This window comes from Eupeodes corollae, chromosome 1, assembly GCF_945859685.1.
Source record: "Eupeodes corollae chromosome 1, idEupCoro1.1, whole genome shotgun sequence".
In the NCBI taxonomy this organism is placed as follows: Eukaryota; Metazoa; Arthropoda; class Insecta; order Diptera; family Syrphidae; genus Eupeodes; species Eupeodes corollae.
Genome location: NC_079147.1, coordinates 49,932,656 through 49,959,958, shown reverse-complemented (window position 1 = coordinate 49,959,958; position 27,303 = coordinate 49,932,656). Strand labels below are relative to the sequence as shown.

Below are 27,303 nucleotides of genomic sequence, written 5' to 3'. Positions count from 1 at the left end.
CATCCAGTAAAATAAGATCACCACGTGTCAAGTCACGAAAAACACTGGCCTACACTAGATTTAAAGCGATCAAGGTGCTTGATATCTCTAAGAAGATCGCATATAAGTTGATAATATGTTTCAATACCGGGCACGCGTAATAGGAAAACACACCGCGCGATTAGGAGTATATTCAAATGACTTTTGCAGAAGTTGTATGGATGACGAAAAGGAGAAAACAGTTCTTCACTTTCTCTGCACATGCTTTGTTCAGCTCAAAAACGCAAGAATTATCTAGGAGAATTCTTCTTTAACGATCTAAATGATCTAAATCAAAATCGTTTAGTAACCGCATTAAACTGGTTTCATTGAGCTTAGAAGAAAGCATCAAGATTCATGTGGTATCACAAGAACCAATAAACTGGCCTAAGTGTGTCCTACTCCATCACGGACAGCCACTTTAACTCTACCTAATTTAACCTTAGAAAATATTTTTGATTAGAAATAAAAACTTTAAACCAATGCTGCTAAAATTGATAAAAATGGGTTTTGGCTAAAAATGTCTCGAATAAAAACACATTTTGAAATCAAAATTCTTTTTTCTTACCTGTAGAAAATAGTGTTGCTAGCTTTTATGGATTCTTTTTTTTTAAATTTAGGTGATTACTTTTGTTTACAAAAACAACTTTAAAAGTACCCGTGCCATGATGCAATGGACTTTCATACGAGAGGTCTTGGGTTCGATCCCTGCTTGTTCCATCTAAAGTTTTTTTTACGGGTACTGCCGCTTGCGGGGAATTGACAAATCCTCCAAGAGTAATTCTTGTCATGAAAAGTGCTTTCTCAAATTTGCCGTTTGGATTCGGCTTAAAACTCTAATTCCCTTTTATCATTGACAACAGTAGTCGCACACAGGAATGGTTGAGAGTTGTAAGTCACTTGGCCCTAGCTCTCAAAGAGACTGTTGAGCCACCCAATTTATATATTTTTAACTTTAAAAGTGATAAGAAATGTTTGTAGACTCAAGTATTATTAGAAAATAGAAAGATATTGACTTAAAGTCTAGTCTAGTCTTACACACAATACTGATGTAAATATTTTGTTAAAATTCTAGAACAATCAACGATGGGCCATGCGCCATCTAATTTTGTTCAGAGTATTTCTTGTCATGAAATGTGCTTTTTCAAATTAGTTGTTTGCATTCGGCTTAAAACTGTGGGTCTACTCGATCCCAGGCAACATCACTCGCACACTATTTCTCAACGGATTGTTGAGTCACCTAATTTATTTATTTTTATATTATAAAAAAACACTTATAAACTTCTTAATAACTTATAGGAAGTTATTGTAATGGATCCGATTTGTCAAATTGAAAATTTTGACATTTCTCGACGTTTCAAGGTCCCTTAAGTCTAAATATAAATGCGTGAGTGTGTACGTACGTACTTTCCGTATGTCCATACATCCGTACGTTAGCGACGTAGAAATATCTAATTCAAATATATTTTGTTATACAGATAATAATGCAGAAATATGCAAAAAGGACTCTCAAAAAAATTTCGTGTTTGATTTTTTTACCATAGTGGATAAAAAAAAGGTTGAACATTTTGGTTAACCCTAAATATCTTACGAACCAATGACGCTATAGACTTGAATTCAATTTTATATTATATATTGTAACGTGATACCAAACAAGTACATTTTTGCAAAAAAAATCCAATTGACGGATTAGAGATTAGAGAGATTAAGATTCATTTATTTAACACAGTTTTTTGACATTTTGTTTTGTTACAATTTTTAAATGAATGAAATGACAATGGCGAAATTTGCCGTCTGTCGGAGGGACCTATATAATAGTATCTACTAGGTTCTTGTATGTAACTTAAATATTCTAAATAAATTCCGTAATAATTAGTCTTCTATAATTTAGAGCTTCATTGCAGTATTTATATATTGCTTCCCAATTCGGTCCATTAAGTAGTTCCTTGAGTTCCTCTAGGGTTAAAGATGGTTTTTGGAAATACTGCATCCTCCAGTTTCTCAATATTGGACAAATACCCATGAAATGAAACGTGTCTTCTCTAGCATGTTGATTACATAGTGTGCAGTAATTGGTTTCGCTATTGTTAAAAGACGTTCCATTCAAGTTGAGGAGTTCCCCTCTTGCTCTAAACAACAACGATATTTTTCAGCAGCTATTCGAGTCTTTGAAATAATTATTTTCGTTGAGGTTATGGACTAGAGTTGGGTATATGAGTCGGTTTTCTGATTCTAGTGCTTTTTTCGTGTAGTTTTCTCTGTGTTTTATATCTAATTCTCTTATTATAGCATACATTTGATTTCTGAGTTCTAATGGTCTTTCAATGTTTACATCCAAAGGTGAGTCGACTGATTCAGCTAGTTCTTTCCATTTTTGTATAAAGGGATGATTCCTTCTGATAGCATACAATCCTAGAACGTGTTGCAGCCTTTCTTGACTATACGTCGAGATAACTTTTATGATGTAGTTTCAGAGTGAATATATAAATAGTGGCTAGTCCCGTTTCGAGATGAAGCATATAATTTGGAGTATTTTTAGGAAGCTGAAATACTTTTTTGATGAAGAATCTTTGTAGTTTTTCGACTTCCTCGAATTCTTTAAAGCCCCACACCTGAGCTCCATAGCACATCATTGAACGTAGAACCCCTTCATATACCTTGTATTTAGCTGAATTCGGTACCTCTTTCTTTCTCAATAGGAGATTCCAACTAATATTAATGGCATTTTTCGTTGTGATAAGCTTTGAAGAGAGATGTTGTTTCATATTGAAAAATCGAATTCACGCAGTTGTTTTAACAAAAATAAAAACCTAAAAAAAAACAATGCTAAAACTTGGTAAAAATTTACTTTCGACCCAAATAGCTTTTCAAAAATAACAAGTATTGTCTTCAAACTTTTTTATTTCACAGAAAATATTGCTTTCGATATTCAGTAGCTTTTTTTATAAAATCCAACAGTCCATTTTTTCATAAAAAAAATAAAATCTACAAGAAATAGTACGCAAATTTGGTAAAAATTGATGTTCGGTTCTTGAATCTTTCAAATTAATTTCATTCATCCATAAAGTTAAAATTTAAGAAATGTTACTTACATTGGTAAACATTTGTTTTCGAATGAAACTCTATTCAACAAAACTAAATTTTCAAACTAAACTATTTCCTTATATGAAAAATTTTGTTGGTATTTTTAAAATTTTGAAGAATAATTCAACTAACAACTTTTTTAACCCAACACGAAAACCTACAATCTTTAAAGCAAGACAAATCAACAGACGGGATGAGAAGTTATCAGTGAGGGTCGCATCCCAGCCTCTTTCCATTTTTTGGAATCGATTTATCCCTCAGTTATTGAGATACGGCGGATGAAAAAATTGACAGTTTTAAAACCTTTGAAAATTCTCCAGAGCAACCTGTGTACGAGTATAGTATTATTATTCGTATCTCATATATATTCCTTTTTTAATAAATGTACTAAATTTTGACTAAACTATAATTTTTCTTTGACAAAATTGAAAACGTTGGGCATTTAGAAGGTTTTAAAATGTAATACTTTCATATAAAACAAATAAGAAAATATTTGAAAGGTCAACACTTACTGCAACAGATTTTGGGACAACTTACTATTCACTTTGTTCAGAATTCAATTTAAATTTAGAACATAAAGCCCTTAAGTAATTTTCCTTAATACAAAATAAGCTCACACCTTCAATTCTGTTTTGTTTTTCTCACTCTCAGACAAAAGTTTTCTTATTTAATTAATCCTCAACCTATATAATTAATCATAAGCCATCGTACCCACGATGTGAATTAACTTATTTTCCGTTAATAAAAATGCAAATTAGTAGAAATTTGTATTATTGTTTGTTTCATTTTGCACCTAATCAACGAGTTAAGGATAATAATTATTCATTGCAAACTTTTCGTTCGTTATTAATGGCTTTGGAATTAGGTGTACTCGTAGTGTATAGGTTTTGGTATACAATTAGTGATCAATTTGTTTTTCAATTAATCTTATTTGGTGATATTATATTTGTTTAGGTTCATGTAATTTATAATTGAAAGTTTTCGGCGGCTACCAAAATTGTGATTTGCAATTTCTTACAAGACAAAAATATTATAAGTAAAGACATACATAAATTTGGATTATGAGAGAGAAGGCACTTTGTTAAAACAAATATTTTTAATTATTCCTTTCGAACTAAAAAGTATTTAATTCCGTAAGTATGGTTTTAGTTCTGTTTTCACTATACTTTATTTTTTTGAAGAAATTTAAAGGTTTACAATACAAGTCCCTCAATTGTCAAATGCACTTTATAAGGAAGAAAATATACTGGTACTTCAAAATTTCATGCACTAAAGAATTTTACTTGTTCTAAAATATTAAGAAGTTTACAATGTGCCTGTGTCTTATTTATGGATTAACTTTATATTCCAGGAATAAAAGCTAAAATACACCCAGAAGTCCCAAAAACTTTCTTCATACAACTTTTTGAAAGAAATGTTCGCAGCAGTTAGCCTTAACCAGCGTCTCTAAAATCGAACGCAATCCTTTCATAAGCGTTTTGTATAGATGCATTTAAAGAGGGATTTTTTAGGGATTGTAGCGAGATGATAATACTTAAATATTCATTTTCGAAAAATTATCTTTTAGTAGTTTCTAATTTAAAATGAAAATGCGGAAACGATAGAAAAACTCTTTTGAATGAAGCAATTAAGTTTTTTCTCTAGCAACATAGTTTTATTTTAAAAATTTTACGTTAGTTAAACTAAGATTGTTTATAAAATTGTTAATATAGAACTTAAATCAGTAAAGACTATGAGAATATCTGATAAAAAGGGTGTTAGGATATTTTTTCAAGTTCTACCAATAAATGATGTTTTTTCTAAAGTTTTTTTGAGAACCATATTAAAATTATTTCCTTAAAACGTAGTGCTTTTTTCTAGGAAAATTAATTTGCCTGTTCGGTGTTTTGGTTAAAGTTATGAACATTTGCACCTTTTATCAAATTTTGGGATTTAAACCCACATTTTTTCAGATGGTATCATTAACCCTGCTTTACGTCATGGGGTCTAAAAGTACCCAAGATCATGTTTGAACACTCATACATTTTTTGTTTTTAATTTTGTCAGTGAAAGAAATTCAATTTTCAAACAATTTTGTTAGTTTTTTTGATCACTGACCTTTTTTTTCTAACAAAAAAAAAAGTTTATCTGGTTTATATGTCTTTTTCTCTCGAACAAAGGTGACATAATACCCCTTTTGCCAGGAAGTCTCTCGGAGTTCTTTCCGTGAAGCGAGGAGCTTCTAAAGTAGGTTTGCTTTGCTGGCTGTCAATGGTTATTCATTTCCCACCCCATCAGCTCATCTGCCAGTTCGATAAGTTTATCGTTTGCATTTTTGCTCTTTTCAGGTGGTTTAAAATATTGAAAAATTATGACAGTCGGTACTGCTGCTACGTAAGAAAGTTGTAAAATACAACAATGTACTTGTGTTTTTGATGAGTGCAGGAACAATAAAAACCGCAGCTTTAATTTTAAAATCACATTTATATTGCGTCGATAACAAAACAACTTATTGTTATTCTCTCAGAAAAAAACAAATTAAGGTAAGTGGGTTGGTCAAAACTGTTTCCTGTCATCACGAAATTGCTTTACTACAAAGGGTCTTGCACGTATATTTTTCTTTCGCGGATTTTAAACAACATGGAGTGAGGCCTAATGCATGTCATGTGTGAAGAGGTTATCGTTTATAACGTTGCACCCAATATTGAAATTTCAACTTTACTTTTCTAATAAATGTTTAAAAATCATAAGTAAAAAGAGGCTAGTATGCGACCCACACTGATAACTTAACATCCCATCTGCCGATTTGTATTGCTTAAAAGTTTGAAGGTCTTCGTGTTGGGTTAAAAAATTATTCTTAAAAATTTTAAAATAACCAAAAATATTTTTCATAAAAAGAAATAGTTTAGTTTAAAAATCTAGTTTTGTTAAATAAATTTTTAGTAAAAAACAATTTTTTACCTCGTTTAGCAGCATTTCTTGAATGTTTGCAAATTAGATGAATGAAATTAATTTCGGAGATATCAAGAACCGGACAAAATTTTTTACCAAATTCTCGTACTATTTTTAGTAGATTTTATTTCTTTGTATGAAAAAACTAACTGTTGGATTCTTATATAAAAATTCTGAATATCGAAAAAAATGTTTTCTGTGAAATAAAAAAGTTTGAAGACAATATTTTTAATCATTAATTTTTTGTAAGAAAACTGACAATTAGATTTTCCTCAAAATTTTACCGAATGTTGAAAACAATATTTCATGAAAGATAAAATAATTTTGAAGCCATGAATTAAAGTTTTTAAAAGATATTTGAGTCGAAATTCAATTTTTACCAACTTTGAGTAAAGTTTTTTTTTTAGGTTTTTATTTTTTATAAAAAAAACTGTTATATTGATTTTTCTCAATATTTTACCAGATGCTAAAAACGTTTTTTTTTCGTTGCACAAATTTGTTTTGGATATGAAATCATCTTTTATTCGTAAAATTGTCGAGGTGGCAAATATTTTTTTAGTTTTTTTGATTTATAAAAACCGTTGATTGGATTTTTTAATTTAAGTCTCTAGCGTCATTGGTTCATGAGATATTTAGGGTTAACCAAAATATTAATTGTTTTTAAAGTGCTATGGTAAAAAAAAACAGCCATTTCTGCATCCGTCTTATTACTATCTGTATAACAAAATATATTTGAAGTCGATATCTTTACTGGTTCTTGAGCGTACGAAAAGAACGTTGCGAACGTACGGACGTACAAACGTACGTACACAATCACGAAAAGACATTTCTCTTAAAAAATATATTGCGACTGTTGGGACATTAAAACGTCGAGAACTGTCAACATTTAAATTTGACAAATCGGACCGATTACAATAACTTCCTATGGGAAGTTTATTATTTTCAAAATAAAAACATAATAACTAAATTTGTATCATTAAATAAATAAATTAGGTAGCGCAACATTCCGTTTAACTAGGGCCTAGTGCCTTATGACTCTCAACTATTCCTGTGTGCAGGTAATGAAGGGTTCCTACAGTTTTAGACCGAATATGAACGGCTAGCAAGAGGCAGTACCCTTGAAAAAAAAACTTTTGATGTCACATGCAGGGTCAATCCAAAGACCGCTGGCATTACAGTCCTACGCACTCATCATCATGCCACGGGTACTACAAAATATTTGACTGGTAAACAAAAATTATTTTACAAGAAAATTTTACTAATACTGATATACGATTTCTTTGAAATGGCTCTTTTATTAATTACTAAAGATTATGTGCTTACTAGTTTGACTACCTTTTCCTCATTATACAAGACTATTAAATATCTGCAAAATCAACATAGAAATGTAGACCATATCACCACGTGTTTTATAGGAATTCTTAAAGAAAATATTTTGTTTTTCATTAAGTATCAGAAAAATAACTCAAATAAAGAGTACATTTTTATATAATTATAACAAAAAGAAATTAAAATATGGTTCATTTATAAAATAAGGTTTCTACTAAAATACACTTTCAGCTGTCGTAAACGGTACATATCGTTTACTCAATTTACTTCAAATAAAATAGTTTGGAGCCATTTAATTTTATAGTACCTGCATTGAAAACCGTCAATTACTCCTCGGAACATTTTTTGATCAATGTTTACTAAGAAACAATTGTGGTCAATTTTAAAAAAGAGAGTGTCAAAGTTATTTAATGTTAATTTCCTAAGGTTTAAGTTTGTTTATTAAATTATGTACGAAATACTATTACTTTTAGTAGTAACGTGCCGACATTGAGATGCACCACTTTTGATTAAAGAAAGTAAGTATTGCAATAGTTAGCAAAGGAATACAATTTTGGAATGGACAATAAACTACTTTATAAAATTTCAAATCAAGATGATGCAAATTGTCTGGATACCGTCGCACTAAAAACATACAAGTTTTGAGATGAACTCGTTTGAAGTTTTAAATAGTCGCAAATCAGGAATAATTGTGCAAAAGATTGAATACTAAAACTCAAAAACCCAGTACACAAAGAACTAAATTAAAAATTAAGAATTTTTTGAAATTTTAAAATGGCATATCAAGGGCATTGATTATTTAATTTTATTATAATACACTATTTTATTTAAAGATATTTTTAATAGAAACAGTAAATTTCAGGCTATAAAAAATTGCATTATTGTAAAACTTTACAAAACTGGCTATTGGGCGGCCGGTTTTTAATATTTCTCATTGTGCATAGTTTTACCCTGAAATTTCCTTTAAAAAAAAATATTGTCTTATAACTGACCACAAAACATTGACTTCAAGTGTACTTCATTGCATACGTACCTAATTTACAACTCCTACACTATATATCCAATAATTCTCCTTCAACTGTTGATACAACTTCATAACAAATCAAATTTTCGAAATATATCTGTATGCGTTCATTTTTGTATACAAATATAATATAGAACCTATAGTTGTTTGAATTTTGAAAATTGAAATGAAATTAACAATTTTGTGTGTTTTGAGAGAAATTTTCAAGAAAATTCAATTTTGAAAATCCATAAATACAATAAAATATTTGTATAGAAATTTCAATTTCAAATTGATTTACCAATATGTTATGTTATGTTGTATTGTGTACTTTAGTGTATAGAAGTTATTTGAAATTAATAAATTTTGATAAAGGTAAACATAAGTTGAATATTAGATACAAAGATGCATAACATCAACAACAAAAACAACAACTGCCATAGGAGGAGAGTATATTGTGTTGGGAATTCCTTAAGAACACATAACTCTTCATTACGTCTAGGAATTTAATACAATATTTATGTTTTTTTTTGTTGTGTTTAATATAAATGTTTTCATTATCCTCATGAGCATTGCGGTTGATATGATTTTCTTGAACCTATATTATTCAATATTTTTGGATCTTATTCTTGAATGTTAGAAATTTGTAAAGATGGTATCCAACATTAATCTTTATTATAAAAAAAAAATTGATTTAAACATTTAAGAAGTTTACTTAAAACTATTTAAGTCATTTTTACTTAATTAAGGGAAGAATGAAATGAAAACACAAATTCTAAGAATTTTGTGGCAAAGTTCACATTCTATGTTATTTCTCACCGAGATCTAGTGATTTATAACTTCTTTCCTTAGAGATATTCAAAATAAAAGGTCTAAGAAAATAAAAATAAAACTTGCCTTTGTTCAAGTTCCTCACGTTGTTAAAGCTGTCGACTTTGCTGATATCATTCCCTTCTCTTCATCTTTACACTGAAATAGAAGTCTACTAATTTATTCAAAATATCTTACTTTTGTTTCAAAAACTCTAATAGATGCTCCTTTGTACAAACAAGTACTCTACGTCAGGCTCACAGCATGGATCGATAATGAGAAACTTCTAAGTGATTTTCAGACTGGTTTTCTACAAAATCATTCAACACTTGACCATATTTTCAACCTTATGAATATTGCGCATTCGTTTTTGGATCAACATAAAAAACTATATACTCTTTATGTTAATTCAAAGCCGCTTTTGATTCTATAGATAAAGGATAACTTTTCTAAAAACTTTCATTGATGCTTAGTGTTCATTAGCTCTTGTACTTGAACACAAAATCAGCTGTATGAAATGGCAAGCACCTGTCAGAATGGTTTGCAACAACAATCTGAGCAAAATAGTGGTCTGTGCTAAGTACCCTCTAGTTCATCCTGTTTCTTGAAGACCGAAATGAAGTGTTTTATGGTGAAATTTTGTGGGCCAGAAGGACTGTTAAAGTGCTCACTTAAGCTAATGATATAGTCTTGTTATAGCATAAACCAAGGACCAAGTCAAATGATTCTGGACCTTACAAAATGTTGTGAGATTGGAAATCTAACAGTGAATTTGAGTAACTCAAAATTAATTATAAGATAAAAGGCTGGTGGAAGTTAAATGAAGAAGTTGAAAAGCTAATTAGATTTTTTATGAAACGAGTGTTTAAACTACCATTTAGTTTCCCCAATTATAAGCTTTTCTGGAGACGGGAATGTCTTCACTATTTATTTCAACTTTGAAGCTTCACTTCGATTTTGTTATCAGGGCTGCATCTCATCTAGAAAACCGTTTAACAAAACTTTTTGAAATCTATATGGAATCTCTTCAAAATCTTTGTTCTTTAAAAAGTTTGACCCTATAGCAAGGACATATTTAAAGCTAAAGGAGAGTTGCTGAATTTAGATTTTGAAATGAAATGATTTTCCTGACGTATTCCATTTCGTAGCAGCATGCTCTATCCTTGTGGAGATCAAAAAGGTCTTATTTGACTGCATAACAATGAAAAATGAAAAAGAACAATAAGTGTTTAAAAGAAAAAGGAAGGCTGGAAGATTCTGACCGCTTTCTGCAAGGAAGCCTCTGGCTACAGAGCCAAAATAATAGCAGAAGACATCTAGATTCTGTTTTTTTTTTTTCACACTAAATAAAGCCCCGATCCTAATTATTTTTAGACTAGATTTTATTTTATTTTTATTATTTCTGAACATAATTATAAGTTTACAAAATTAAAATAAGCATGGCAATGCCGTCTGCCAGGTTAACAAGATATATTTAATGTAATATAAATTAATGGTTGCATTAAAAATCAGGAATTGTTAAACAACAAATTTAATTTAATATCAAAATAAATTTTAACTTAGATGTGTCTTCAGAAGCTTCAGCATATTATTTTGTCCCGGTAAGTTTTATCCAATTTGCAGTACATATAGATTTTTTTCACTTATCTCACTTAGGAGTCCTATTGTTTCCTCTTTTGTAAGGTAATTAGATCCAAGAAAGGCTCTCTTACTTTCTACAAGCACAGGGTATATTCCTAAGAAGTGAAAAACATTTCCTCTTTCCATTCGGTTACATAAACTGCGTCGATCCTTCCTATGCGATATGTTGTTGTGATGCAGGGGCTCCCCTCAAAGTCTCACCATCATAAAAATAACTTCCAAACTGTTCTCATCTCTAAAATAGTTACTTGGAATTAATCTATGAGTTCAATTTGAAGCTTCTTCTATACAGCGACTACGAGTTTTTCATCAATTCTTGAAATTAATTTATACAGTTGAACCTGCAATTATCAACGTTACCGAAATCCAGATCCAGTGAGATTCCACACCACAAAGCCAGTTTGTGCCATTATGCGTACCATAAATACTTCTTTGATTGATTGCATAGAGGGCTGCTTTCCTGTGTAATCTCCCATTGTGCATTTGCAGAACTTTGATAATGTAGTTTATAATTAGTTTGAAGGCTTGAATAAAAAGCGGCGATAGTCCAGTTCCCAGGAAAAGTAAGTAATTTGGTGGGTTGTAGGGTAGATGAAATATTCTTTTAATGAAGAATCTTAGTAGTTCCACTCTTTCGAACTGTTTGTACCCCCAAACCTGTGCTGCGTAAGGCATAATGGAGCTAGACACTGCTTCAAACACACGAAATTTGCTATAATGTGCTATGTTATTGTTTGATTAACACTTTGAACAAAAGTTCATCCACAAAAAAGCGCAAATAAAAGAGAACTCAACGCACACCCCTGCCAGAAGCCCTGTTCCTGCTTTCCATTCCTTTTAGTATCATTGTAATATATTTGTGAGGACTTTACCGAATTTCCTGGACATCTCTAGTCCATAAAGTTTGTATAAGAGCGCATTTCTGTCCACCGCATCAAACGCTGCTTTAAATCCACGAAGAAACAGTAAAGTTTCTTTTTGTTACGAAGAAAGTTCTGGGCAACCGGCTTGAAAGTCCTTAAATAAACTATTATGTGTAATCCACATATTAAGTCGTCTTTGCAAAATCACCGTCAAAATTTAGTATGTAGCGTTCAAAAACTTAATACTGTTGCATTGACGGTTAAGGTATTTAATTGCTCTTTTAAAAAAATGTATCGGTTCATTTTTGAAAAAAAATCGAATTTGCGTTTTTAAACCTAAAAAATTTTTGGGGGACTGCTATTATTTTTAGTATTAAAAAAAGGAAAAACACCTTAAACTAATCGGCTGAAACCTAAATATCTGCTCCTAAATTTTATGAAAACAATTTAAGGCATTACTAAAGTTACAAAATATCTTTAGATATAATCTTTCTTTTTTTTTGCCTTTGTTTTACATTTTTTGCAATATTAGAGCATTGGACTGTGCAGTCAGCCCTAAAAAGAGAGCATTATCTAAACAAAGTTTAAATTTGCATAAATTTTAAAAATAAAATGTCTTCATTGATTTTATTAAAACAAATTAAAAAAAGTGTTATCAATATCTTATGATTGAATTTAAAGTTAGTGTGTACACAATTAGAAAGCTTCATTCAGAATTTGGTTTCTATATCTTTGTGCAGTTAAGACAGAACTACTTAGAACATTCCAGTTTGATCAATTAAGCACTTCGAGAGTTTCATTTTAGTTAAGAACGCTTTTTCCCCAATGCGCATAACAGATTGATGGCAAAATAGGGAAAATCCCTATGAAGTGGAGTACGTTTTCCACTGTTCTATGGTTACAAAGAGTACACTTCGTGTCTTCTTCAGGGCCATATGGTCGGTAGTTTAATCGTATCAACTCTCCTCTGGCTTTAAAGATGGTTGAAATGGTCTTAAGCGGACACTTAAGCACCTCCAAACGATACCATTCTAAGAACTGTGACCTCTCTCGGAGCAGCTGTCTCACAATGGCATTCGGTAGTCGATGAATTGGAAGCGCCAACAATTTTTTAATATAGTTTAGATGCATCTTCAGCGTGAAAATATATAAATGCGGGACTTCGGTCTCTAAGTGCTAAGTCGTACTGAAGAAATCCAAACTTGACCAGTATAGCATAAGATAGACCTCATCACCGCTTCGAAAAGTTCATATTTTGCACTTGGTGCTACATATTTTTTCCCCAGCACTCCCTTCCAGTTGCAGTTGATGGCTTGTTTCGATTCTATTAGTTTTTCCTGTAGGTACTTCTTGAATGAAAGATTTGGGGTAATTATAACTTATACTCCTTAACAAAATCCAGTGCGACATTATTCCAGGTCCATCTCTCTTCTCTGGCGTATCTACCGCATCCATTCCGAAATATCAAAATTTTAGATTTGTCAGTATTGACTGTGATTTTCCAGAGGTCGCAATATATTTTTAGCTTATTTATCATCATTTGCAGCATTTGAGGTGATTCCGCTAAAATTACAATATCGTCCGCATGCATAACCGTTTTGATGTTGATACCAGAAAACATTATTACTCCGGGAAGAGCCGATGTGATGTCATCTAAAAAAAGAGAGACCAGGAGTGGGCTTAGGAGGCATCCTTGCTTGACTCCAGTCGATGTTTTAAACCAATTGGTTCCTTCGTTACCGTTCCATATCGCTGTCATATTGTTTTTATAGAGCCGTCTTAGTACTGTCAACATTTTATGGGAGATTCCAAGGCAGCTAAGCTTGTAAAGTTTTGAAACTATAATTGAATTCGGATACGCTTCGATTTTATAACAATACGTTAATAATGGAGAAATCCCCAGATATTAAATTTTTGTGGTTGTTATTCGTTGAATTAAACAAATTATAAAATTTGTTTCAATTTAATTCTTTTTAAAATATTTATTTAACTCTTTTTTGTATTTTTAGATCTTCCACGTGATGGTCCACATATCAAAGGTCAACAATTTCAATATCAGATTGGTGATACGCTCAATCTAAATTGCACATCAGGAAAATCACATCCTGCGTCACATCTACAGTGGTTTATAAATGATGAACCGGTAAGTTGTAATTTTTTTCTTTTTTGTGATCTCGTTTAATCTTTTTCTGCAATAAAAAAAAAGAATCGTTTCAAATTTGTTGAAATATCGATTTAAGCTATAAAATGTTTTTTTTTTTTTATTTTTGTACTTCGTCCAACTCTATATCAAGGGAATAGAGTTTAATCGGTTGTTAGGAGTTAGGATGTTGTACTCGTATATAGGGATAAGTCATTTGAACCAAACCACAGATTGATGGATGATGCACTTAGACTGTTTTTTTATATGTATTATGTAATATGTATTGGTCGAATGTACGTATACGTACATTAAAGAGGGTGCAGATATGGGAAATTTATTTTAATGGGATATTTAGTTTCATTTCTTTTTTTTCAAGTGGTCATCGATTACGTTTAAAGTAAATCAAATTGATAGTGTGTACATTTTTAAAGTACAAAACACCCCTTTAAAGTTTGCTATACTCAGCAACCCTTTTTAAGTCAGTTTAAAAATGTTTGCGTTCAAGATACTTAGAACCAAAAATCTTTACATTGAATAATCGACTTAGAACAATCAAAAACAAATAATAGTTATAAAGTACAAACATAAGTCATAATTTAAGGAACGGATGAGACAGTGAAGGGTTAACTTTGGGGTTATCCCAATTTGGTAAGTCCCAACCCCATGCAATTTAAAAACTTTCCAATGACGACGTTGAAAAACAATGTTAAATAACTTTAACTTAAAACAATAGAACATTGAAGTCCCCTTTTTTGTGCTAAGCACGTACATCTAAAAACAACTTTAACATAATGTTCAAACTTAATGTAATTCTCTTTTATATAAAGGAAATAAAATAAATAAAATATAAATTAAAGTTTTATTATTTATGTTCCATTAAGGATTTAAATATATTGTTCAATAGATATGTACGTGCTTTTACTTAAGGTTTGTTAAAAAGGAACAATTATTTGAATGTTTTAGAAAATAGAGACAATTAATTCAAAAATAGATAAGAGCGATGTGAGGTATTAAACGGTCACGACGTTTAAAACGTATTTATAATTACTATCGAACGAAAACTCACGTAAAGTATGTTCAAAACTTAAACTCTCTTGAAGTGCTTGATCTTTGTTTTTTTTATTGCAATTTTTATGTTTCAGACAAATTTTGGACCCATAGCCTAAGGTTCTTAAAAAAATCAAAGCAAAATGGAAAACGTTGGCCATACCTACAGAAGTCATAAAATATTTAATAAAAAATTTGTGGAAACTTTTTTATTAAAACTTTTTCAATGAATGTTTTTTTTTTTAATATAATAATTAATATAACAAAACTGGAACAAATTAAAACAAGAGATGTTTCTTATTACAGATTTTACTTTGAATAACTCTGCTGTTTGGTCAGCTGTCACTTTTGAAGCGACATTTAAAAACATTTACTTAAAATGGCGCTACAGTCCTGTGTGAACTAGGGTCTCACCCAACAAACTTCTCCACTCCAAGTTGGGCGAGGTCACTTTTCACTTGTGCGCGACACCTGATCCGCTAGTGCGCTGTTCTGTAAAAAGTCGTTGAACTATTATCCTTCTGCACAGGCCGTAGAGCTCGTCGTTCCATCTTCTCCTAAACTCACCTTCTATGTATACGAGGCCGTAGATCAAGCGAAGAATTTTTATCTCGAAACGACTCAAGGTGCTTTTATAAGTTTTTGTCTGCACCGTATAGAAACACGGGGATGATGAGGGTTTTATATAGCGACACATTGGTCCCTCGAGAGAGGGCTTTGCTACTCAATTGCTTCCTTAACCCAAAGAAACAGGGCTCAGCAAGAGTTATTTTTAGTTTGATCTCAGCGCTGGTGTTTTTTTTTGCGTTCATAGTGAAGCCTATGTACACGAAGTCCTTAACTACCGCAAAATAAAGTCTGTCGCTGGCGACGTTTTAAACAAGACTTCAATGTTGTAGGTCCTTTCTTGACGACAGCATGTATTTTGTTGTGCCCTCATTAACCGTTAAACCAATTTTTGCCGCCTCTGCCTCAATACTCACAAAAGCCAATTGAGATTACGCTGAGTTCTTCCGATTATGTCAATTTCATCAGCATATGCTAGTTATTGGAAAGACTCTTGAAATAAAGTGCCTCTAGCGTTGACATAAGAGCTCTGCACTATTTTTTCAAGTACGATCTTTTTTGACATCGAAAGGTTCTGATTTCTGATAAGTTTCTTCCAACCTTAATTCGAAATCGATGAAGTCGTTCTGGGCGTTTTTTTTTCTTTTTTTTTTTCTAGAATCTACCGTAATGTGAATATTTGTTCGACTGTTTACTTTCTTGGTTTAAACGTACTAATAAGAACCCATCAAATTTTTGACGATGGGTTTTAGACGTTTACATTTTGTAAAGGATGTTAAGTAGACTGATCCCTCTAAGGTTATTGCAGTTAAGAGAATCTACTAAACCATTGATAGGGCATGCTTTCTTCCCTCCATATCTTACAGGTAAGTTGGTGTGTGTTCCTTACCAAATCCAGCTGCTTTGAAGAACTCAGCATTTAACCCATCTGCTCCAGCGGCTTTGTTAGACTTCAGTTTAGATATTGCAGTCTTTACTTCATCTAAGTCAGAAAGACAGGATTGTTGGCTTTCGTCGTCTATGTTGAAATGACCATCCTGCCTGACAGCCTGCAGTCTTACATTTGCTTTAAAAAGAAAGCTATTAAATAACTTAAAATGGAATACCCTTGTGATAGGCGACAGTCAAAATGGTTGTCTAATTGAAGTTTTTATCCCCCTAGCGAAGAACTAGGACATTCACTTTTCACAGGCATCTTTTGAGTTTAACCTTACACCACCAAGGGCGTTCGGCATGGACAGCAACAGGTAATACTCACTTTGCGGTATGTCCGGGCTATATGGTGGATGTGATTAAACCTCCTTATAGGGTTCCCGTAGCTTCCGACGAGTCATAAACAATGTGTGTGGTCTGGTTTAAAATGGTTAAGTGACTAACTCCCATCTCTTGAGCGATGTCACTAGATGCAACATGCCGGTCTTACTCGATTTTGTCCATTTTATCGGTATTCGTCATCACCGGTCTTCCCCCGGCTGGCTTATCCACGGTGTCGTTTTTGCCAGCTCTGAATCATCGAAACCATTCCTACGTGGCTCAAAATAATAGAGTACCATCCACGGAAAGTTTCTCTAGCTGATCTGCCTTTAAACTTTGGTATAGCACGAATTTTGCCATAAGTAAACTCCATGTTTACACGTCTATAATTTTTGAACGCAATACCCAAAGTTATCATGCATAGCGTCATTATGTAGGTTATGTCAAGACCTTTCAAACCAAAAATAAATTAGATGAAAATAATAACTCTTGGAGGATTTGTCAATTCCTCGCAAAATTCAGCACCCGTGAAAAAATTGTAGGTGGCACAGGCAGGGATCGACCCCAAGACCTCTAACATGACAGCGCAACCCACGGTTTTACAAATGATGTATATTGTTTCCAGATACTAGCTCCCCAGCGCTTTGTACACACCCGCGAAATTCGAAAGATAAAAAGGCGGAAGGGAAATATTTTCCAATTTTACATTACATTTTTGCCTTTCAGACTTGTAAGATAAGCTCTCTGATAATGCTCCACAATCGGACCTAAAGATAAAATTGATGAAGCTGAAAACAACAGACGGAAATATGCACATAATTCATGGAAGATTTCATAGAAAGCATACGGCTCTGTTTTCTGTTGCAATTAATTAAAAACAAATGTATTTTACGAAATTAATTTAAACATTGAGGTTTCAAACAGCGTTTATGATTATTATCTAAAAACTAACATATATTTTTTTTAAGTAATTAAATTACAAAATTATCTGCAAGCCTATGAATTTTCTCCAAAACCGATGTTTTAAGAAAATTTTAAACAAAACCTTCTAAAACCTACAATCAAAGTTTTGTTACAAACTGTTCAAAACAATTTAGTTTTAAGTTTTTGAATAATAGCTAGTGTCATTAGTTTATTAAAAATTTAATGACATCAACCAAAAAATATCACACAATTTTTAAAAAATTGGCACTATATTTCGAAAAACGAAAATCAATTTATTTCAAAATTTATTGAACTTAAAATCAAACTTTTGAAAAATTATATAAAATCATCAATTTTTCAAGCTCAATAGTTTCGGGATTTCCAGTTTTTGAGACCCCAAATTGTGTGGTCCTTAATTTTAGGATAATTTTAGGTTTCATGAGTATTTTATTTAAAAACATCTCAGTGGTTCTAAAAATTTTGCATCTTGTTGTGCTTGAATGTAGAAAACAACAATTCAATAATAATATTCGTTATTAAGCCGGCTCAAAATGTATTTGATATCTCTAAACAAATTCTAAAACATAAAATAAACCATTAAATAAAATAATAATATAAATCATCATCATAAGTTTTCAAAAACAAAAAATAAAACATATTTTTTTGGCATCAAAATCAAAAATCGTCCTTTATCATAAATGAGCATTAAAAAATAAAATAAAATTTCTCTATAGCAGCAAATATTTACTTTCAACCCAAAGCTGTACACAGTCGATACAATTTGCGGCAGAATATTATACGGACAGTTAAAAAAAGAAAAAACTACTGATAAAAATAAAACTACCTACCTTAAAGCACTGCGCTCTGAAAACTTGCACCCTAAGGACATTTTTGGTTCGCTTTAACATTTTTGGTGTGTTTGTGTTGCTGTCAGTGTTGGTGTTGGTGTCGTCCTTCGTTTGTGAGCTTGTGTTTTTCTATTCCTTATTTTCACTTTTCTGTTTTTTTTTTCACAGCTGTCCGTTGCACCATTTATCGTTTATCCTTTAAATATTTTATGATCCACCATCACGGTTTAGTGCCACCATTTGCTCCCTGTGCCCGCATCTGTTGTGTTGCACTGATCCTTTTTGTAGCCTTTGGCAGTAAAATTGCTGGTTTAGCTGATGGTACTTTACCCGACAATAAGTCCTTTGGGTGCTTTTACTTCGATTACACTATTTTGCTATTCTATATGTTTTATATTTTTTGTTCCTTCATTTTATTTTGGTTTCCTTGGATCCCCCCTACCACCGCTCGTCGCACCCACCGTTGTCACCGTCCCCATCGCCATCACCATCAGTCGCTTTCCTTAGACCTGGCTTTTCCCTTAAAGATTATTCCATCATGTTGGTAAAAATAACATTGAAATTAAGTTGAAAACGAAGCGCAAGGAATAAGGACCAAGACACCCTACCCTACCCTGGTTGGTCCTTGCCGGAGGCTCTAGTACAAGACAACGATTTAACCGGTCGTTTAGTGTGTTTATTCTTGTTTTTGTTTTTGTCACTATGCCTTTCCTGATATCGTGCGATTGCAAAAGGACGAAAAGTTCTCAGATTTAAGTCAGCTTCATGTAATTGGCCAAACGCCACAGAGCCTCAAGTCTGGACACAACTTTCTTTGTCCTTATTTTATTATGTACTTTCGTTGTTTTTGTTTTTATTTTTTATTTTTTTATTTTGTACTTATCTTGTTTATTTTTCTTTTTGTTTTTGTATTTATTTTGTTGATTTCCTTGTACATTGACAGCAAGGAGCAACTTTTTCCAAGGCTCCATTTTATAGAGTGCTGGGAAAATAATTGAAATTTCTCTCAGCACCATTGTGGTGGCAACTGGCAATGGCGCAATAGTAGTATAGGTAAGTGCAAGTCCAACTATAAAGGATAAAGGATATAAACCAAAAAAAAAGCACATTGCTGTTTTTCTTACTCGAGTCTTGTTCCACCTCAAGTTGAGTATAGTTAATAGGTAAACTCTACTTTTCTAGGATTTATTTGTACTTTTTTTAAAGTTTTTATTTTAATTTTATTTCTATTATTCAGTTATATTTGTTTTTATTTTGATGTTTTATCTGGCAAAATCCGAAAATCTAAAATCATAACTTTCTTTCGAAATTTAATCGAAAACAAAAAAAACAAAAACGCCAGCAGAGAAAAACAAAACTTGGAAAATGGAAAATTCTTAAAAGTTTAAGTGAGTTTCTTCTTATTGTTTATGCTTTTTATTTCAATCTTTTGTTTCTTTTTACTTTTGGGGGTTATTTTGAAGCCCAAACAAAAATAAATCATACCCTAGTAGCTTCATGTTTTAATTAAGTGCATTTTTTTTGGTAAGGTAATTGACTTTATTTTAAGTTTGATACAAGAAATAATTTGACTTAAATCTAAGCATTCATTAAAAATTAATTGAATAATTGAAGTCTTAAAGAAAGTTGATCTTAAGTTTCCATCCATTCCATAATCACCAATATTTTGTTCGTAAAAGGTGGATTAATAATTACAAAAAGTAATATTTTATAAGTTTGCAAACAACAAAAGAAAACTTTAAATCAGTGTTAAAATATTAATAAAGCTGAAACGGAAAACTTATTTTTTTATTAGAAAATGAAAAGTACACCTTACAGATTCTACCTAAAACAGTTGGATTTTTATTTGGTTATAAAAAAGGGTAAAAACAAAGCAAAAAGGAAACGAACTAAACGGTTAAATAAATGCAATAAATCAGAGCAGAGTAAACGGTTAAAACAAGCTGAATACAGTTTGCAAAATTAACTAATCTTCTGGGTTATGATGTCTGTTAATTTCGAATAAGTGACTTGGCTAATAACAATCGAATAAGTTATTGTTTTCAAAAGAGCCAATGCATACTCTTTACCAAATCATCGCCTGCCGCTTTGAATAATTCGACAGCAATGGTGTCACCTCCAGAATCTTTGTTAACCTGATTCGATCGAGCTATCTTTACTTCGTCTAAGTCGGAAAAGCGGAATTGCTGCAGTTTGAATAGTGATATCTTCTTTTCATTGGAATTCGATTCGTCATCGCCATTACATAACCTGGAGATGTGGTTTTTTATACTCTCAGCATATGCTGCGGTTTGACTACAATGTTCCCTTGATCGTCTTTAAAGGCTTCGGTTCATTGCTGCTACGTGGCGTTAAGTTTTTTTACCTTTTGATAAAATAAATTTGGGGAAATTCCTGTTGGAAATCCTTCTATCTCTCCTCGATCGTGTGCTTGTCAAGGCCCCTTTTTTCTTCAAAGACCCTGAGATTCATCTGCCCTCTCAGAGCTCACGAGCAGCTGTTGGACAATGTTTCACGATTTTATCACCAAAGATGTCTTTTCTCTTCCTATATAAGCGTTAAGATCCTTCAAAGTTTGAGCCTACACAAACAGCACTGTTGGTATTCTATTTCACAAAAGTGTTTTACTGGCAGTATCGTCTCTGTGATTATAGAATCCTCTTTTTTCTTTTTTGAACTCTGCATTTGATTTTAGCGGACATTTCTTTGTTCTAGACTCGGGTACAATCCCAATAGCTGGAAAACCTTTTTGTTTCAGCAAAACAAGCAGATAATTGTGATGTAAAAAATTATCAAAAAATACAATGTGATCTGAAGGTTAAGTAACTTTGTCCAAGTTTTGAAATAGTGACGTTTTTTAGTTACAGGTTTCAAATTGGTATAAATAAGCACAACTGCTCGTCAGCATCCAATTTCTAACGCCAAATCTTACAGGCTTGCCTCTAATGTATTGCTTCGAAGAGTAGCTTCCGTAGTATTTGACCATCGACTCACCAACCGAAAGTTTTTCATGAATGTATTTAAACTGCAAACATTTTTCGTTTAGAAGGGTTGCTAGATGTCTTGTTTTTGCTTTTTCGTCGGGAAGAACCAAACTGTTATTATCAGCAAGGTGGAGATATTTTTTAAATTCTTTGAATCTGTTTCGGGAAATATTGTTTGCACGGTTGGGACACACATGTATTCATCTGTTTGCTATTACATGTTCTCTCTTGGCAAAGAGTGAAAGCTAATGTAAAACAGAATACCCCGAAAGACTTACAAATCGCCTCCGGTGAATGATAAATTGTGGGCATTAAACTGTACTGCATAAAAGCGAGACTACTCAACAATTGAATTTATCACTTCTTCAACAAAAAAATAAAAAAGTTTGAAAAACTTCAAGTTCCGACTTTCTATCCATTGTATTTTTTGACATATCAATTGGACATGGTTTCTTCGACCATTTAGGAAAATGTTCACGTTTTGCTCTGTGCATTCTACACCGTAGCTCTTGAAACGATAAATCGTCTTCACTCTCACTATAACTACTGCAAACCAGCTCTACTTCACTTGGAACATCTTGAGTCAAGGTGCAAGTGACAAGATTTTCAGCATCACCGTCCTCCCCATCCGTATTATAATCTGGATCTGGTATAAGCAACACAATGTCGATATTGTTATAGCTTGAAGACGTTTTACCAAAGTCTAAGGCGCGTCCAAAGTTCTGAAAGTTTCTTCCATAAAAACCGGATGGTTATCTAGAAAAAAATGTGTACCTTATTTTACTTTGTCCAAGACCTTCCGTTCAGGGATTCCGCTAATTGTTCGGCTGGACGTGGTCTATTAATCTGAGGCTCGTTTTCCTTAAATCGTTTGCTTGGTTCGCTATCAGTAAACCCTACCATATCCCAGGCTTGTTATGGTACTTTGTAATTATCTTATCCATGCGTGGTCAAGAAATCACCCTGACGTTCGTCCTTCAGCCTGAAGGACCAGATTCTTGATTTGAACTCCATTACCACTCCTTACAGGCCTGAGCTCAGAGTTTGTCGTAGAAGCACTGTAAGGGGTTCAACCCGATTGGAACCGTAGACACCAACATTGATTCAATCTCGGAAATTCCTATGCTGGTGTCTGGATAAGGAGATGTGGGCTTAATGGAAACGCATCTCCCCCTCTTTCGTTTGACTTGGTAGACAGATGTGGATTTTAAACAAAAAACTTTTGGACAGTTTTATCTTCTCAAGTGTACATGTGTACTATTTAAACACTGTTAAGTTTAGAGATTCTTTTTCTTCTGTTCTACACGAATGTGGAATAGGTAATCCGGATCAATATTTAAAAGTCAGTAAAACATATGAGTTTTTTAAACTAACGTGCATTGTATAAAGTAAAATAAATGATAAGTAAATCACTTAATTTCAAGGCTACCATCAAGACAGCACTTAAGCTTGACTTAAATAAACGTTGTGCGTCAGCTAATATCATACAAATATGTTTGTTATTTTTAGCCGAGTAGCTTTTTTTTATAATAAGCGCACACTCAAAGGGATATATTACCCTTATTATGTATACACAGTGTGAGCAATAGGAAAGGGAGAGAGAGTTTGAAAGGAGATGTCGGTGCACATTGGTTTTGAATTCCTGAATATTGCAATGGCTTTGAAAGACAGAGTGTGGCAAGGCATTCCACATTCGCATAGTATAGCTAAACAACGAATTTCTGTACTTGACAGTACGACTGAAGTTGGGCTCGAAGGTATATTGATGGGCATTCCCAGAAGCGCGAGTATTACGGTTGAATTGTTTAAGGGGAGGAATGCAGCTGGCTATTTCTCTAGAGCATAAGCCGTTAAAATAACGGTACAAGAGAGTGAGACAAGAAACATTTTGACGATGTTCAAGTGTCGTAAATGATCGTATGATGGTATTATCACCAATGCTCTACGTTCAATACTATCCAAGAGGCTTAAGTAAGTTGTAGGAGCACCAGCCCAGATATGAGAGTTATACTCAAGCTTTGGACGTATATAAGTCTAGTAAAAACAGCCATATCAGAGGGCGAAAACTTCTTGCATCGCCTTAGAAATCCCAAACATCTTACGGCATTTTTGGCGACATCGCGTATGTGATCGTTTCACAAAAGGTGGTTGGTGATACACATACCGAGAATATCGAGATGTTCATTTTCCTCGATACAAGCGCCATTTATGGATAATCGCTTTAACGATACAAGACAGCATTGCGTTTTCGAAGCATTAAATTCCACGCGGTTTCTTATTCCCCATTGTACAATGCTGTTAGGAATTTAATGAGCTTGCCATATTTTGTCGTTGCAGTTCCACATCCAAACAATGGGGGTGTGAACTGAAAACGAATATGAAAAGCTAAGAGTACTATCGTCAGCGAAACAATGTATTGGATTAGAAGTTGCAGACGGGAGATCATTAATAAAATTGAGAAAGAGTTTTGGAGATAAAACAGAGCCCTGAGGCACACCAGCATTTATTTTGTGGTTTTTAGACTTGAACCCGTCCAATACTACTTGTATTGAACGATCCGAAAGATAATTACTAATCCAATGAAGCAGTGATTCATGAAAACCGAAAGCACTAATTTTTGATAACAGAGCCTGATGCCAAACCCTATCAAATGCTTTTGAAATATCAAGTGCAATAATTTTACTATCTCCAAAACGATGTAAAGATTTGTTCCACTGTTCGGTGAGATGAACCATGAGATCACCAATGGACCTATTGCTACGAAAGCCGTAATATCTTGAGCTGATAATTAATCAGCGTTTCCATGACCTTGGAAAAAAGGGACGTAAGTGCAATCGGTTGGTAGTTAGACGATGAGGAAGATTCGCCTTATTTGGGAATAGGCTGGACAAATGTGGTTTTCCATCCGCTCGGAACGAGATCTGAAGAGTAAGACAGATGATAAAACTTACGCAGTTGTTTTGCCACCGATGAAGAACACCTCTTTAGAACAATAGCGGGGATACCATCCGGACCAGCAGATTTATGTATGTTAAGATCTTTTATGACAGTACGAGTGTGAAAAAAGATTTGCCTTAGTTGTTTTTACTTTACACATCAGCTTGATTCGACCAAATAGTTTGGAGAACTTCAACACATCAGTAGAACACTTAATTCCAACATTTTTAAATTTTATGCTGCATTTTTTACATTAAGTTTTGAGATAAAGTTACAAAAGAGTCTCAGAAGTATCCAGATTGGCAAGAAAAACACAAAATTGTTCAATAACTTCGATACTTTGCTTAAAGTGAGAACCGTCGAGCAACTCGAAATAGACAACAATCTAGGACTCTACCTCTTCATTGTTGCAAATCTTTTACCGCCGAGCCATTCTGGGTGCGTAAAGAAAAAATTCGAACCTTAACTCATTGGCCATCACTGACGACTGTGCGAGAACAAGTGCATTGTCTTGATTATACAAAACTTTATTTTTCTCCAAATGGGGCCGTTTTTTCTTTATTCCGTCACTCTAACGCTGCAATAATACTCGCCGGTTGATATTTTTCCTTTCTGAAGAAAGGACTGCCTAATTGGAGCCAATTCTCCCTTGTCAGTCCATTGCCTTGACGGTTACTTCGTCTCAGGTGTGATGATGGAGTTTATGGTCAAAGCTAGGTTTCGAATGATTTGCTAAAAACTTAAAGATGTCTTTTAGTAGTAGCTATTTAAAAATACCAAAAGCTAGATTCATCCTGCTTTTGCTTGTTCTATCCCCATGAAACAAAGCATAAGGTAGAACTATCTAACTAATAGCTATGTTTAGCTACCTTTAAGAGCAGTGATCAGTATTTTCGCAAGAAGTACCCTTAAGTATTTTTAATTTTTAAAATATTCATGTAACAATTATTGTCCGTTTAATTATGAAATTTAGAAAATATTAACAGTCATTTTCATGGTATATTATTGATTATTATTATCCTAACTAAGACAAAGATTAATAAATTGTAAGCTCTTTTGTTTCCATCAGTTTTTGCAGATTTCACAACCAATATAATGTATAGGTACTTAAATCAATAATCCACCTTAAAAAAAACAATAACAAAACAATAGAACAATATAAATCCCCTGAATTCTTCAAAAAACAATAAAGGTATACCTTGGCTCTTGGCTCTTAGCTTAAGATAAAATACATTATTAATGGATAAACATAAAGACCAATCCCCCTGTTTCCACAAAATTACTTAACAAAACTTTTATTTTTATCTTAAATTTTTTTTTAATCCCCAGGAATAAGTATGAGATAGGTAGATAGGTAGGTAGGTATAAAAGTATATTTAAAAGCAGGAAGTTCCTTTTTACTGCCATTGCCTGATGTAAAGGAAGTCACTCCATTATATTTTTTTTGTTCCTTTAGGAAAACGAAGAGAAATTCCAGAAATTTGAAGTTCTAACACAGAAAATAAATTTAAACAAGGAATAAAAAAGAATTTAAAGCAAAAATTGTTTTCTTTTACTTCGCACAAAAATACATATTTATGTATTTTTCACCGAAAAGCAAAAGTCTCATCTGAAAATTCATCTTTATTTGAATTTCCAATGCGGCGTCGAAATTACCATTATGAAGAGGATTTCAGAGACTAAAAGTTCAAGCAACAGGAAGCGCATTAAACTACATCATATCCTTATAACCAGAGGTACATGTGCTTAGCTATGGTGGACTATATAAGCTGAGCTGAGTAAGCACTGAGCTGTGAGCTGCTAGCTGAGAGTTGTAAGCATGCATTGCTTTTGGTGTTCCATACGACGACGAACGACGAGCTACGACGACCGACGTGCCTGAATATGCAAGTGAGCTTAAACAGTATAGTTGCAGACCGAATGTAAATGAGCTCGCAAAACTTGTGGTAGCTTCATCTAGAGATCCCACGAAGCAAAAGAGTGGTATATAGCGCCCTCTATGCTATCGTGCGTGCGTGTTGAACAGTGACACTATGGGTACGTAGAATTATCCTTGGAAGCGCCACACAGTGTGGTATATAGGTCTAAAACTTGGCCAAAAATATTTTTTTTCTCTATCGCTTAAATATTTCTTATTATTCAATTTTAACAATAAAAATAACTAAAAACAGACATTTTTGAATTACGAAACAAAGTTTTTATTTACTCTTCAGTATTATTTTCATCAATATTGTCAAAAGAAATGTTATTTTCTGATAGCAAGTTAATAACATCAGTTAATAAGTGTTTCTTTTTATTTTTATTACATCTCATGCCGGTTATTAATGGATCAGAAGTTAGAAGAAGTCTATTAAGAACGTCCATGTTGCAATTAACACGAGAAAACTTTCTTGAATAGCTTAAACGGTATAAGCGAATATGTTTGTTTCGTGCTTCTGCTGCTTCCTCTGAAAGCTGTCCTATTGGAAGAATAGCTTTTTTTAACTACCTCGGATCCATGAATTAGCACCTTATGCATTATAGGAGACATTGGGTAAAACCTATATAAGGAAACATAAAGCTCGGCCGTTTCTTGACAATACTTTTCAAACGCTTCAGTATTGATTTTAAATCCGGAGCACAATGTATCTAAAACTATTTTAAAACGATACAATAAATGTTTATCTATTCTTCAACTATTTTGTCATGCTCACTATAATGACTCAAAATTTCTTGTTGCATGTAATTCAGTTTCTCATCAAATGTTGCCTTATTTGAGCGTTGAATTATATTATATAACTCATTTCGAGTCATAAACCTCAATCCAGATGATCCTATTTACGAATTTAAAGCAAATTAACACCAAACAAAAAAATTGAAAAATTTTAATTACCAACAAACAAAACACGATATTTAATAAAATGGCTCTTTTTGGCGGCTA

At 32.8% G+C, this 27,303-nt stretch overlaps 1 protein-coding gene across 1 annotated transcript in view; it reads left to right on the top strand.

The window, feature by feature from the left end:
* The window catches only part of LOC129938486 (uncharacterized), a 267,736-nt gene that overhangs the window by 202,850 nt on the left and 37,583 nt on the right, over positions 1–27,303 (top strand). The window contains exon 5 of the mRNA XM_056046092.1: positions 13,689–13,822. Coding sequence (XP_055902067.1) covers positions 13,689–13,822 — 134 coding nt within the window. The remainder of the gene's footprint in view (positions 1–13,688; positions 13,823–27,303) is intronic.